Source organism: Rhododendron vialii, chromosome 4a, assembly GCF_030253575.1.
Source record: "Rhododendron vialii isolate Sample 1 chromosome 4a, ASM3025357v1".
In the NCBI taxonomy this organism is placed as follows: domain Eukaryota; kingdom Viridiplantae; phylum Streptophyta; class Magnoliopsida; order Ericales; family Ericaceae; genus Rhododendron; species Rhododendron vialii.
Window position 1 is genome coordinate 34189762 of NC_080560.1, and position 16179 is coordinate 34205940.

At 38.4% G+C, this 16179-nt stretch overlaps 1 protein-coding gene and 1 pseudogene across 1 annotated transcript; one reads left to right on the forward strand and one right to left on the reverse strand.

The window, feature by feature from the left end:
• LOC131324861 (loganic acid O-methyltransferase-like) lies at positions 1-8645 on the forward strand (annotated as a pseudogene).
• A 2989-nt stretch (positions 8646-11634) lies between these two features.
• LOC131324862 (disease resistance protein At4g27190-like) lies at positions 11635-15991 on the reverse strand. The gene is made up of 2 exons (XM_058357033.1): positions 15770-15991; positions 11635-13907 (listed from the first exon to the last, which is right to left on the reverse strand). The coding sequence occupies exon 2, from the start codon at positions 13704-13706 to the stop codon at positions 11682-11684; it is 2025 nt and encodes a 674-aa protein (XP_058213016.1). The 5' UTR covers positions 13707-13907; positions 15770-15991; the 3' UTR covers positions 11635-11681.
• Between the last annotated feature and the right edge of the window lie 188 nt (positions 15992-16179).

Genomic DNA, 16179 nt, shown 5'->3' on the forward strand with positions numbered 1-16179 from the left:
ACATTAAATTCTCACTTATCAAGTTCTCAGCCCCAAAAAATTTGAGAGAGAGAGAGAGAGAGAGAGGAGCAGGAAAGCAGTCATGGAGGCAAAAGCATTTCCGATGAATGGTGGGGATGGAACCTACAGCTACGCCAAAAATTCCCTATATCAGGTACTGTATCTATCTCGTACTGTTTGATCCTTTTGTTGTGGAAAAAAAAAAGAAAACAGCCAGAGGATTTTCAAAAATTAAGGGTGAGAGATTTTCCAAATCTCTATTGATATCTAATCAACGTGATCATTTACCTACTCGACGAAATTACAAAGAAGATGAGCACACTTCGAATACCAAACTTGAGGTGGTCGTGATAATATATAGCCACACAACACACGCGACACGAGTGATTATAATTAGTGCTTTGGGAGCACCGTCATGTGCCTTTTTTGCCCACACCACATGGTGTTGCAAAAGCAATTAAAGATTTTCCCTCACAACACCGTTGAAAATAACATAACTATATCGTCTTTTTTGGAAATTTATGAAAAATAAATCTAATTTATTCTCTCTCAAATTCTAGAATCTTGATTTCATCAGCCTTGTTTCACGACTCCAAATATTCACAATAAGTGACAGTGAATAGGATTTCTGTTCAACAAGTTAACACAATGTTTTTCGCAAAGTTGTTGTAAATGTCAAAACTATTTTTGTGTTTGTGCCAAAACTCTAGCACATATTACCTTTGTACTATGTGCAAAATACAAGGCTTTTATACGCTAGAATTTTTGCACAAAAAAAACAGTTTTGACATTATCATTTATGTCCAAACTACTCCTTTCTGATGCTTTCCAGAATGCAATAGCTAACATGTGCCAAATAGTAGGAGTCAAGGGCGGAGCAATAGCTAACCGAGTTTTAAAAAATTTATTTTGTACCTACCTGATTTTGAATATTATTGATATTTATTCATATATAGCTACTTATAATCTAAATAGTTTTGGTTTGATTTGATAAAAAAATTACATTCTCATTTTTCAATTGCTTTCATAAATAAAAAATATACACGTGACAGTTGAAATAGCCTAAAGAAAAACAAAAAACAAAATGATTAGTTTACTTTAATTGCATTAGGTTAGAATCATTTTAATGTACAAATATAATGTATTAGAAAACAAAAACTTATGATATAATAAGTATACGTCTCGATAAAAAATATATATGTTTATTTTGCCGGTCCCCGGAGTAAAATCCTGGCTTCGTCGCTGGTAGGAGTATTAATAAGGCTGGAGTGGCAATTTGGACAATAATCCATATGAGTTTTTTTTTTGGTAAGTGTCATAATCCATATGAGGTTGACGCTAAGATCCGTAGTCATAATAAGCTGACAATCAAAACACACTAGCATTCTACTAATTTGGATCATCCAAAAATAAGAATTGGTCATGATCTTATTAACCATGGAAATTAAAGCCAAAGACAGCGAGTTATTTTAACTGGAGTTTTTTTTTATGGATAATATTTGAGTTGAGCTTACGAATTTTCATTGAACGGTTTGATTCTCGTTGTTTGTATCGTATCCAAGTATATCATCCCCAGTATGGCTCACCACTGCCCAGGACAAGCCACACCATGACATGTCAACGGGTAGGCAATGTGCTCCTGTCCTTAATTGGCCGGGTCCTGTCTCCGCTTGGAATCAACTGAACTTTATCCTTCCTTTGCACTATTTTAGATTTGTTTTTTTGGTCAAAAGCACTATTTTAGATTTATTCTACACATTACTAGTCAAAATTAGGGGTGGCAAATTAAATTCAGACCCATTAACAAACCCAGACCCATCAATTAAAAAATAGACCCAACCCAACCCATTTATTAGTTGGGTAAGAATGAGTCCAAACCCAACTAACCCATTATTAGTTGGATCTTAATTGGGCATCAATTTGATCAACTTAAATGACCCAATGGGTCATGAAGGTAACCCACTAAAAATTCCCATCATTCAACGAAGCTCAATGGAAGCTCAGAGATTTTTAACGACGGAATAAGAATCAAGTGGAATACTCTATGTCTCCATCTTCTCTCTCTCTCTCTCTCTCTCTCTCTCTCTCTCTCTCTTAATTCTTCTATGCTAAATTACACGTGTCCAAAAATATTTTGAACGATCCGAATTAAAAATTAATTGTGACCGGTAATAATTATTTTGACCAGTCAAAATTGAAAACATATCTCATCTATCGATTGCGCAAATGGAATGATGAAATTGCGCTCCGCCGTGAATAAGTTTCTCTCATCGTAGTCCCACATAGGGTTTAGATTAAAAAGTTAGTGATTTATTTTTTTGTCCTTATTCCAATTTTTTTTGCATTTTTTTGTTTTGCGTCAAACTTTTGTGACTTATTGATTCATTTCGATGAGAGGAATTGAAAAAGTAAAAAAATTTGATCGAAACTTATAATTTTTTGAATAAAGACAAAAAGAAGTCAATAATACTCAAAAAAAATTACTTATTCTTGTCTTTTTGAAAAAATTTATGAGTTCGATCATAATTTTTAACTTTTTTGATTTTTCTCGACGAGACCAATCACTAAGTCACAAAAGTTTGACGCAAAATTATCAAATACGAAAAAAAATTGAATAAAGACAAAAAAAAAAGAAAAAGATACATGCATCTCGCAACGGGCTAGTTTTGATTATGATCGAATGGAAAATTCAACTTATGAATGGAAAGCTGGCTTGTTCGTGGTTTATTTTTTTGTCCTTATTCAATTTTTTTCGCATTTGTATATTTTTCATTAATTTTTTGTAGATTATTACTTCGACATGACAGGAGAAATCTAAAGATTAAAAAATTATGATCGTAATCTAAATTTTTTGAATGAAGACAAAAATAAGCCAATTTTTTCATCTGTATTAAAAAAATTATGAATTTCGATCGTAATTTTTTACTTTTTAGATTCTTCTCGTCATAACAAAGCAATAATTCTAAAAAATTTGACAAAAAACTAACAAATGCAAAAAAATTTGAATAAAGACAAAAAAAAAAAGGCCACTTGGATACACTGCAATTCGGTAATTAAGAGTGACCAATATGGTAATTAAGAGTACAGGGGTAACTTGGTCATTTTTGTAGTAGAGGGATAGTATGGTAATTTTAGTGTACATGGTATTTTAGTCCTTTAAATTTACAGGGTAATATGGTCATGTTAGTGTATATGTGTATTTTAGTCATTTTAGTATATAATATGTAACTGGGTTAATGGGCGGATCGGGCTTGCTTTTAAATAAATGAGTTGGGTTGGGTATGAGTAATTAGACTCATAATTGATGGGTCTAAATGGGTCAATGACCCATTAAAAACCCAACCCACTTACAACTTACTTATTTTGACCCAAACCCGCCCATTTGACACTCCTAGTCAAAACCATTGATACGTAAAAAGGTTTGGTGTGGTGGCCTGGTATGTGCTCCAGCAATGACAAGGGTGGTATCTCTATTAATAATATTTTGCCGTTTCAAATATATATATATATATATATATATATATATATATATATATATATATATATATATATATATAATAAGGGTGGTATAGATAATTTAAAGGTAACCCTCCTCTTGTCTGGTGAAATTTTTTGTGACATTTTTATTTCCAATGTGTTACTCAATTTTGCGGTGCATGTTAGGACATGGGCACAATCAAATAAGCAAATTTTAAAAATCTTACACATCATTGTTGTCAAAACGTTATACCCGGCCAATGGCGAAAATGTTACACATCTTACCGTCTTATAATGATATTATGCTATTTCGTGTTTAGAGTTTAATTTCCATAAGGTGTCCTCAGATGGGAGACAATAATAATCTGTGTCATATTCTTGCAGAGGGCATGTCTAAATTCTGTGAAGGATAAGATCAGAGAGGTAATTGCTGAGAAGTTTGACATAACATGCCTCAATTCAGACACTATTCGGATGGCAGATTTGGGTTGTTCTGTTGCTCCAAATACCTTCATTGCTATGCAAAACGTACTCGATGCCATGGTAGACTCAAATCAAACCTCTAAAGAATTTCAAGTGTTCTTCAGCGATCACGTTTCCAACGATTTCAATACCCTTTTCACCTCACTCCCTCCTGATAGGCAATACTTTGCCACAGCAGTGCCAGGTTCCTTCCATGGCCGGTTATTCCCAAAGTATTCTCTCCATTTTGTGCATTCCTCTTATGCACTGCAATGGCTCTCTGGAGTGCCAGAGGTGTTGCTGACAAACGCTCTGTTGCTTGGAATAAGGGGAGGATTCACTACACAAGTGCTTCTGAACAAGTAGCTAATGCTTATACGGCTCAATTCACGAAGGACATGGATATATTTTTTAGCTCTAGAGCTGATGAGATCGCGGCTGGAGGGATGATGATACTGATTATGCCGGCTCGCCCTGACGAAGTTCATCGTTCTGAGCTCCCAGCTGGTGTGGTCTTTCATTTTATCGAGCAGAGCCTCATCGATATGGTGAAAGCCGTGAGTCAATCATCTACTTATCCTTTTGCCCGTTTAGAAGCAATATACAATTTAGCTTGTTATTAGAGATGAGGAAAAGTGTATAGGGTGTTAATGAACCCTTACACATATACCTTTATTTATATTACTCTGGAGAGTTACACATACATAAGATAGACGATGTGGGACAAACCCACTTTCTCTAATAAACACTTCTAACACTCCCCCTCAAGCTGGAGAATAGATATCACAAATTTTCAGCTTGTTACATAAAAATTCTAAACGAGATTTAAACAGTGATTTAGTAAAAACATCTGCTATCTGAGCACCTATGGACACAAAAGGCATAGCCAACACACCAGCATCAACCTTCTCTCGAACGATATGACAATCTACCTCAATATGTTTGGTTCTCTCATGAAACACAGGGTTCGAAGCGATATGTATTGCCGCCTGATTGTCACAATACATAGGAATGGGTAACTGCACCCGAAATCCTAGCTCCTCAAGAAATGATCTCAACCAAACAACTTCACATGTAGTATGAGCCATGGCACGATACTCTGCTTCTGCACTAGACCTTGCGACAACAGTCTGTTTCTTACTTTTTCACGTAACTAAGTTGCCACCAACAAATGTACAGTAACCAGTTGTTGAACGTCTATCAGAAGGTGACCCTGCCCAATCTGCATCAGTAAATGCCTCAACACGCAAATGATCATTGGAACGGTAAAATAAACCACGTCCAGGATGAGCCTTAAGATACTTCACAATACGAATACAAGCTTCCCAATGTGGAAGACGAGGAGCAGACATAAACTGACTCACCATACTAACAGCAAATGAGATATCAGGACGTGTATTGGTAAGATAATTCAACTTACCAACCAAGCGACGATATTGGTCTGGATGAGAAAATTCCTCCCCCTGATCAACGCAAAGTTTGACATTAGGATCCATTGGAGTCTCCACAGGTTTGGCTCCGAGCAAACCTGTCTCCTCTAGAATATCCAACACATATTTCCTCTGGGACAAACTAATCCCATCCTTTGACCTTGCTACCTCAATACCCAAGAAATATCGTAGCTTACCCAAGTCTTTAGTGTGAAACTGACTATGTAAGAACTGTTTCAACTCACCAATCCCTTTCTGATCATCTCCAGTAATAATAATGTCATCTACATAGACAATGAGCAATACTTTCCCTCGAGCCGACATAAGGGAAAACACAGAATGATCTGATTGACTTCGATGCATGCCAAATCTCAAAATAGCCTCACTAAACTTGCCAAACCACGCTCGAGGAGATTGCTTAAGTCTATAAAGTGCCTTGCGAAGACGACATACCTTATGATGCTCCCCCTGAGCAACAAACCCAGGTGGTTGCTCCATATAGACTTCCTCCTGGAGATCGCCATGGAGAAAGGCATTTTTGACATCAAGCTGATACAACGGCCAGCCAAGAGTGGCGGCAAGAGAAATAAGAATTCGCACAGAGCCAAGCTTGGCAACAGGAGAGAACGTTTTGGAATAATCAATACCATAAGTTTGGGTGTAGCCTTTAGCAACCAGGCGAGCTTTGTGACGCTCAATAGTGCCATCAGGTAGATACTTGACAGTATAGACCCAACGACAGCCAACAGTAGATTTTCCAGCAGGAAGAGTAACCAACTCCCATGTGCCATTAGTATGAAGAGCAGACATTTCATCCACCATAGCTATCTGCCACTCAGACCGAGATAATGCCTCCTCAACAGTTTTAGGAACAAAAACAGAGAAAACAGTAGTAGTGAAAGCACGAAGGGATGGAGAGAGATGAGTATAAGAGAGAAACCGAGAAATAGGATGAGAAGTGCTAGAGAGATTAGAAAAACCATATTTTGCCGGGGGACGACGATTCTCACGAGTCGGATATCGAAGAGCAGGTGGATCCGGCGACGGGGAAGAAGACGGAGACGTGGGCACTGAGAGTTCGCCAGACTGTAATGGTTCTGTAGGCGGAGGTGGTGGCGGTGCAACTCCTGTGCCTGTGTCCACACCTCTCTAGCTGTATCACAGAACATCAGCGTACTAGCAACCTGTTCCGTCATACTATTCCATAATTCTGAACGAACACGGGCATCAACAGCTTTCCATGCCCTATATGTAGGTTCAGCAGTAGCAGGAGGCTCATCAGTCAAAAAAGAGTCCTCAGACTGACCCATATAATACACCTCAACAGCTTTAGCCCAAAGAACATAATTGCCTCCATTTAATGGTGTGGAGGTAATAGGGCGCCTCTCGCGAGACCAAGAACCACTTGATACGCTACCAACAGGAGTAGAATTAGGGCTAGAAACAGTACCAGAATCAGAATCCTTCTTCTCAGACATTCTACCGAACAATGGAAGGATAACAATCAATAACTAGCAAATAACCAGTACGCAACCAAAGCAAAATACCGATAACTACTGATCAACAAAATCAACTAATAGACTAACATCGAACCAGTCACCAGGCTGGATAGATACCCAATATCAACAACCCCAACATAATATATTCTTCACAACCACTAGTCCACCACATGACGGAGATACTTGACAAGTACAGTATAGAAAATAGTTACCAGAATGAGAGAAACATCAACGGAAATTGCAAAGACGAGAAAACAGGGCCTGGTGATGAAGATGGTCGCCGAAACAGGGATGAACAGTAACTGTAAAGGCGATGAACAGTAACATCGGGAACAGTAACTCGTGAACAGTAACGTCGGTGAACAGTACGGGGTAATCGTGAACAGTACGCGATGAACAGTAATCGTGGACGTGAACAGTACGCGGTGAACAGTATGCGATGAACAGTAATCGTGAACAATACGCGATGAACAGTAATCGTGAACTAGGATTAGGGTTAGGGTTAAGGCAGAGGCTAGGGTATGGTTTAGGACTAAGGTTAAGATGGTGGTGTATTAGGATTGTGGTGGTTTAGGATTAGGGTTAAGGTTAGGCTTTGATACCATGTTATTAGATATGAGGAAAAATGTATAGGGTGTTAATGCACCCTTACACATATACCTTTATTTATATTACTCTGGAGAGTTACACATACATAAGATAGACGATGTGGGACAAACCCACTTTCTCTAATAAACACTTCTAACATAGCTGTCGGTATTACGCAAAACTCACACTTCCTTTTAGCTGTCTATCTACGAAAAAATCGTCCGCATTCTTAGACTGTTTCAATTATACAATACAGGGTAGTGTTTTAGTCTACATAATACTTAAATCATCTTTGCTCTAAACTAGCCGATAAATTCCGAATTACCATTTTTGTACCCTTACTTTTCTGGGTTGAAAAACCAACCAAACTACGAGATATCTACTTCTGGAGGCCTCGTTATGCAAAAATGTTAACCTTGAGCACATATTGAAGCTCATTACTTTTTGAAGGTCCGCCCAATATTCTTCTGCTAAATAGGTTGACAGCAATACAAGTTTTTGTTTCAAACACTTTGAATTCAGTTGGAATGATGGAACAAAGAAAGCTAGATCAGGCACATTTTGAAGCTCGTTAATTGTTCAAGTGAAACAAAGACGGCCCCCAAGAGTGTAAGCCGCCCTACATAACATTACTCCTTACTGCAGGGATCTGTAAGTGAAGCCGAAGTTGATTCCTTCAACTTGCCTATATATGCTGCAACTCCCAAGGAAATGACACGGCTGGTGGAACGAAACGGGTGTTTCAAAATTGAGAGATTAGAATTAACTGATCCCAGGGCAAAGTTTGATGGACCAATTGACATCACTGCTATGATAATGCACCTCAGAGCTGCATTCGAAGGAATCTTAACCAAACACTTTGGGAGCAAGATCATCGATGAGTTGTTCGAACGAACAATGGATAAGTCCACAGAGATTTCAACCCAGCTTGAAGCCAGTTACAGAAAAGGAACCGAACTTTTTTTAGTTTTGAAGCGCAAATGATTTGAGTTCAAGTGCCCTTTCCCTACTCATGATCAGGGTAATTTGCCTATGTGTTTTCACTTTTGAATGTGAACTAGGTAGTACTTCATCGTATCTGTTTTTCAGTGTAACATTGTTGTGGTCGTAAAATCATGCCTTCGTTCCAAATAAATGATGAAAAGGACAATGTAAGCATTTCAACAAGTTGTGGAAAACTGAGAAGAGAGATTTAAGTTCTGAAGAAAAGAGGATGACATATTGCTAAATGTGCCATTCATTTCCAGTTTGCAAGGCGTTCCTAAGTGACACTATATGGATTACAAAAGAGGAGCTTACCATCACCACCGTTGTCGGTGCCGTCGAGTTTGAAATTGATATAGCAGCATCACCAGTACCATAATACCAAGCTATTCATTGCCAACCCCGTTAAAACTCCTACCACAAACCAAAACAACCCAATTCTAATTCAAGTAAGGTAGTAGTTTCACAATGACAAAATCCTGACGATGCCTTCTCAATTTGATCAACATCATCCGTACAAGGACAAGTAGAAGAATGAAAAAGGAAAAAACAATCGAAGTCTTTCACCGTACCAATCGTATCCTAGGTTCTGGACTTCCTTTCCACTTTGTATTTTGATTATCAATTGAATTGAGGCCAGTTCTTTTTGGTGTCTTCTGGCTTTGATTTGTTGGAGAATGGTTCTACAGCATAACGCTATTGATTTCCTTGGGTTTTTTTTTTTTTTTTAATGGAAGTATAAGGGGGCTGCAGTTTCCGTTGTAAAAACTTTTTGAGAGCAATCACTTTGTGTATGTATTACCAATGGTTAGCCCCATTGATCGGAGATTACAAGGGTAGTATCACTATTGGTTGAAATAGAGTTCTCACTTATTTTTATTTTTATAGTCACTGAAAAGGTTAAAACTCTCGAGACTTTCCTGCTTGCTTGCACCACATAATATATTCGTAGCAAACTCAACATCTACATTCTTCCATATCCTCAAGTCAAAGGATAAAGGATTGAAATCCTTTGATGCCATCAATTCTTTTTTCCCTTGCTGTTACTTGATAGAATTACTATTGCTTAGCAAAACTTGAAACCTACAAGAGATACGATCAAACATTTCTCCCCGAGCAATCCTGGTTGGTATATCTGCAGACAATAGTTGCATACTCCAAATTCATAGCATGTTTCGCTACGAACTTAGCCACTCTCTTTCTCATATGCACAAGGGGAACATATAGGAATCACATCTGGAAATAGCAGAAGTGAGACAGATTTCATCATCAATTAATTATCACTTCCACTTCCAATTCGCCATTGCAGTTCAAACTCTTTGTTGGCATACTAATTGTGCCTTCTGCCTCATTCCCTGCACGTCGGCATATCAGAAAGGTCTTGGAATTAGCACACAAAAAATTTCTGAACCCATAGGTTATATTGCCAAGGAAACCAAGAAAACATTCTCAATCTACATGCAGTTCAGTGTAGAAACTCAAACCAAACATCCATCCCAAACCAAATCAATGATCCGGATGAGGTCTAGTTAGCTCACCATCGTAAATCACCCATGCACCCTGCAATTGGTGTCCGTTTTAACTTTGCAATGATGATGATTTCCTAAAATGAACTTTGTCTAATATTGAGTATATGACTTGAGTAATGTACAAGGTACTCATTTTAATTTTGACATTATAAGAAGCATAATCTATATTGAGTTAATGACTTCAGCAATATACAAGCTACAAGTGCTAGATGTTTTGCAATTTGTTGGTTCAATTAGAAGGTTTATGAAATCATTAACAGCCAATGTATAACATGCATTATTAAGATTAACATGTATAGAATTGCATTGAATTTAGCTATGGGTTCTCATTCACCCAAGGTTTCCAACACTGATCACCAGAATTCTACGCCTCTACTGCTGAGATTTACTTTAAGTGTAGAATCATCTGTTGTGTATCATCTGTTAGGAATGCAAGTGTTGTAAGAGGGAAAATGGGTAAAATTTTTTAATACAAATTGTCACGACCTTTTTAATTTGGGGTAAAATTGAAACTATTGAAAATCACAATGGTTGTCCCTCTGTCCCTCCGCCACTGGGGATCGGGCTTGTAGTCAATGTGGCACTAAAGCCGAATGTTCAACTCATTGCTCAATCTAAGGTCGACAATGATAGAGCTTACTTTTTCGTTGAAGAGAGGTTGGGCATGAGTAGAAGAGCTTCCCCTGGTTGTACTTGTTCCCATCTTCTCCTTTTTGGCATAAAAGCTTATGAGGTTCGGTAGACTTCTCAATTCCAGTTGCTTCAGTAAACTGAACTTCACCTTACCTAAGATTTCATTTTCATCATTTTGTCCTTCAAATCCAACTCCATGATTTCACAGTATCTTACTTTTAGTTTTTCCAGGTGGACAAGTCCTCTTGCGGTGGTTGGAGAGAAAAGATACCTTGACTTACAATATTCAATAATTAACACAGTTAAATTATTGAACGGCCGTAAGCAATGCAGCCTGTGACTTAATTTGCACCGATGATTTTGGCTCACCAAAATGATATTCCCCGTCATCATCACATGATTGAACTTTGAGGTATTTCAAGTCAAGAAATCCATTTCCAACAACTCTAAGGCACCTTATTAAACCCTTAATGCCACGGAAGAGTAGCACGTCACCTTTCTCCGCCAAAGTGATGAACTCATTTCTTAACTGCATCCCTTCTAGTTTCAAGAAAATCAGAAAATTCCTCAAAGAAATGACGAAGAAATTGAAGACCTGAAATTGATTGATACTCGAATTCCTCAGATGAGAAGAAACCCTCAGAATCGCATGACTTGCGTCAATGGCTTTGATACCATATGGAAAATCATAAACCTAAACCTAATGAGAGAGAGAGAGAGAGAGAGAGAGAGAGAGAGAGAGAGAGAGAGAGAGAGAGAGAGAGAGAGAGAGAATCTAATTTCATTTCTTGAGAAGTCTTTCTCAACTAATTACCCGATGAGAACGTGAGAGAGAGAGAGAGAGAATCTAATTTCATTTCTTGAGAAGTCTTTCTCAACTAATTACCCGATGAGAACGTGCAAAGCTTTATACAAAACCAAACCTAACAGAAAACAGCCAGCTCAGCATTACCCTGATTAACTAATACTAATGTTGTAACTAACACTAACAACAGTAGCTAATACAAGTTAATGCCCCTTGTTAACATGGAGCCAGAAATTCAAATGGGGAACTCACTGATATCCTAAATCCCTTCACGTTAGCAAATATTTAGGTCCTCCTTGGGTAGTGGCTCGACATTTGGTACATGGATATGTAAAGTGGTTAATTGAACATTAGCCAATGACGCCCTTAGCTCCTCGAGGGTCGAATTGTCTCTGCTGCTCGTGTCTTGTTGCTCATCTATTTTGGCCTCCGATTTCTCAAATCCTTTTGGAAAGTACACTTCCTCTAGGCTAGTCATATTGGATATGACACCTCGTGGAATCACCATGAGTTCGTCACAATCTAGGAGATCTAGCAACCGTAGACTAGTCAACTGTTCGATCTCTGGTGGTAACGCCTTAATACTAGAACCCCGAAGGCTAAGCACTTCAAGGTTACTCTTCAGGTCCTTAATTATAGCAATATCTGCCAACTTGCATCTATTCAGATATAGCAGCTGAAGGTTTGTCAATTTCGCAAGTGATGACGGGAGTCGCCGCATTCGCATTCGAGTAAAAGTTAGCACCACAAGTTGCGTTATCCCGTTGAAAAAATTGTCGGGAACTTCAAGATCAGAAAGTTTGGTATTGTCAACCATTAAGGTGTGGAGTTGTGGATATACCAACCCGTCGGGAAGCCCTTTAATATTTTTGAAATTTAATGACATTGCTTTGTACGATGGCCCGTTTGTGGGATTCCGCGGCCATCGAAGGGCACCGTGATCTACCAGAAATGCTTCTTCCTCGCGTGCAATTGAGATACCAACATCTCTTATGACATCATGAATTTTGACAATAGTTTCATGGCCGCCGGTTGTCAACAAAGAAGCTGATTTTAGGGTATCAACCACTGTGCGCACGGCGTTTCTTGCTTTATCAAGTGTACATGGGTTTTGATCGAGCAAATTCCTAGCAACGCAGAGTCTCATCAATTCATCAATAGGAATCTCCGCATCCTTAGCTAACAAACAACAGAGCAAGAAACAAGATTTTGCATCCACGGAATGTAACATATCATAACTCACCCTCAAGGAGGCCAATACACTTGGGTTAATGCCCTCAATTTTTGTGAGCATGTACTTGTCCAGCTTATCGAGTGCTGTCTTCCATGCGTGTTCTTGCTTACCTTTCAATGCTTCACCAAGTGCATTTATGGCGACCGGCAAGCCTTTACATCGTTCGCACACTTCGTATGCAAGAGAATTTATTTCTGGCTGAGACTGGATAGAATTTCCCACCTTCTTCGTGAATAGTGTCCATGCATCGGCACTCGATAGTATTGCGATTGAGAAATTTCTATCGACTTCCATTACGGTAGACAACAAATCTTCATTTCGAGATGTTAACACAACTTTGCAATTCGTGCAAGGAATACCTATTGCCTCCATTTTCACTTCTTCCCATATATCATCTAATATGATGAGATATTCATCCCCGTTTGTGAATTTATTCCACAATTCATTTGCTCTTCCCTCTTGATCATCCGCCATGGCCTTGAATTTGAAATTTAAGCTGCCAGCCAATCTTGATTGTACTTCCTTCACGTTGAGATCCTTAGAGACAACTGCTATTGCAACTTGCTTAAAAGTTCCATCTCTTCGCATTTGTTCCCCCACCTCCTTGACTAATGTGGTCTTACCGACCCCACCTAGGCCAAATACACCAATCATGTTAATGCTTGAATCTCTTAATGCATCCATAATACCCTTGAAAATTGATGCTCTAGAATCAAAGTTAACGTAATTCTTGTCGGATAGAGATTCAAGTCCTGAAGGACGCGGCCTAGGGTGGGAAATTTCTTTGAATTTATCGTTTTTCTCAATGAGTTTATTGGCATTGCCTATCTTCTCTTCCACCTGTTTGCTCAATTTGTACCGCCACATGATGTTAGGACATGAGCATGCAATGCAACGCATGTTGGCATTAGTAGTACTTTCCTCGATAAGTCGCTCAATATCATTTTTCAACTTGTCCGCGTATTGTTGCCAGTGCAAAACATGTTTTTCAATCTTTTCACCGCGATCCTTGGCCTCACCAACTTTTCTTTCGGTTATTTCCATACGATCGACAAGATCTCTCATTTTAGCTCGCACTTCCCCGAGGTTCTTCGTGTAGTGAAGAACATATTTCCCTGCTTTGATCGCTTCATCACGGGCTAGACCTCCCACTTCTCAATTATGCATTGAGGAGTACACATTTTCAGCCTGGAGTTATTTCTCCTGATATTCTCAAAAGATGTTTAAGTGATGTGATTCAATTTGACAAGATAAAGCTCTTTGTATCTGCAGTAAATAAGAAAGAAAAAGAAAAAAAAAAAGGAAGATAAGAGAAATGACATAGTACTAATTAACCAAAATGTTTTCTTTCGACAACTCAAACAGAGAAAGTAGATTATTCCATGTCTAGCCTTTTGTTTTATTTATTTGGAGACAATATTTTCCCTACATTACCTCCACTCTTCTGGTAAATTTAGCATACTAAAAAGACCTATCATAATAAACCATATTTAACATTATATATTTGAATTTGTCACCAGTCACCAATATGATAAGCAAATATGATGTTAATCTTAATTTACAGGAAAATAGTGAAAATAACACACTGAAGAAGAAGAAGCATGGACTTCATCAAAGCACCACCACCACCACCAAGATATATCTCTCTGTCTTTGAGGAGGGCTGTTGATTTTGTTAAGAGGAAAAATTATCAACCGTTTGCATAGAGGGGTAAACACCCCCTAATTAAAAATCCCTAATCAGTCACTCCTCCATCCTGGATCATTGGATATAAATCTTGAATATGTAAATCAAATTCCCATTTTATATTTCCAATTTCAGTTAAACCCATTTTTCCTGTGGTTAGGGTTCTCTCTCGTTTGTTTTCCTCTCCCCCTCCTCATCCCTCTCTCCCCTCACCTGCCTTCCCCTCGCTATCCAGTTCCTGTCTGCGGATTGGATTTGAGACCGGCGTAGTCTCCCTCTTGTGGCGAGCCATCCGCCGCCATGTAGTGTCCCCAACTTGTCCTTCATCCTGGAGTCTACAGATCTGACAAGCTAGGAGTCGGCGGTGTGGCTAATAAGGATCGAGGCTTGGTGGAGAGACTAGGGTTTTTCTTCTCCGGTTCCTATCGGTGAGTTTTCTCCTGGCTGGTACATCCCCAATCTGGTTTTTCTACCCCAAATTATGGTTTCCCTATATCTGGTGGCCAATAATGTTTTATGAGTGTGGGTTTGTCGGGATTTCATTCATTGATTTTGGGATCCAATTGTCGGAATGTTTCCTATGGTTGCCGTGGCCACGAGGGTTTGCTGGCTATCCTCGGTGCCGGCTTGTCTTCGTCTAGGAGGTTGTTGCTGGCTGATGATCAAGGGATTGCCGTACTGGTCTGTGAGGTTCTAGATTTTGGTTATTGTCTCTTGTTGGATTGATAACCTTCTTTGATGTATGCTTATTTCTATCAATGAAATCTCCTACCATTTTGACAACCAAAAAAAAAATGCAAATTAAGCCTACGTGTACATATTTTTTTTCATTTTTCGGTTATGTTAACAAGTGCTCCCGGAGCGCAAGTTAAGGTGCATTATAAATGAAAAGATTCTCCAACCATAAGATTTCTCGATGAAAGGTTACTTGCGTTCTCTCATTAGTGTCTTTTTATGACGTATAACTGAATTCCGAAATCATGTCTTTTGATGATGGATTGACAATTTTTTTTGCCATAAATAGTATTCTTGACGTGTTTTAAAAAATGAACCATTTTGATAATCTTATAGGCACGGGAAGATTTCACAAAAGGCCTCAACTTAGAGGGTACTGGAATGCAGACCAGCTGTTTCCTATACCATTCTTAGTAGTAGAGAATGGAAATTTGGTATTTTTAACTAATTAATTTTTGGTGGTCTTTTACCCTTCGACATATAAATTAACAAACTCTTTTTTCAACTTCGAACTACTACTTTAATATTTTCAAGAATTCCATTGTTGACCAGTTAATAAAAAGTCACTAATCTTTCACAAAAAAAAAAACTAATCTTGCAGCACATTGTTGGGATCTGAAAGCCTGTAGAATACAAAATGATCATTTCAACTAGCTAAATCTAGCACTATAATTAACACCAAAAGAGTAAAGTTATTCGATGGGTACCTGAATAAATTAGGTGTGAAGAAGATGAGAGCCAGAGAACAGGAAATTGCTAATTCGGTGATTGGCTAAATGGGCATTGTTGTCCCTCTCTTCGTCATCAATTGCTCGGGGAATACCGCTTTGGACTTGAGCTTCTTCCACCATCAACCTTTCGTCTTTTGATTATATATTGTTGTTGTTTATTTCCCTTGTAAACTGTTTTCATATATTAATGCATTTCTATCGTTGTTCCCAAAAAAAAAAAAAAAAGGAAGCTTGAGAGCTTTGAGTGGTAGATATCGAGTGTGGATGTATTGAGTCTGTTGACTGAACAAAGAAGTCTTTGAGAACATACTTTGGGTAAAATATTCCAATGAGCTCCCCTGAGGATTTTTATAATTACAGAAATCTTCGCTCAAGTTTCAAAAATG

Coding starts and splice junctions, on each gene's coding strand:
- LOC131324862 (XM_058357033.1), bottom strand. CDS start 13,706: ATGAGAGATCTTGTCGATCGTATGGAAATAACCGAAAGAAAAGTTGGT.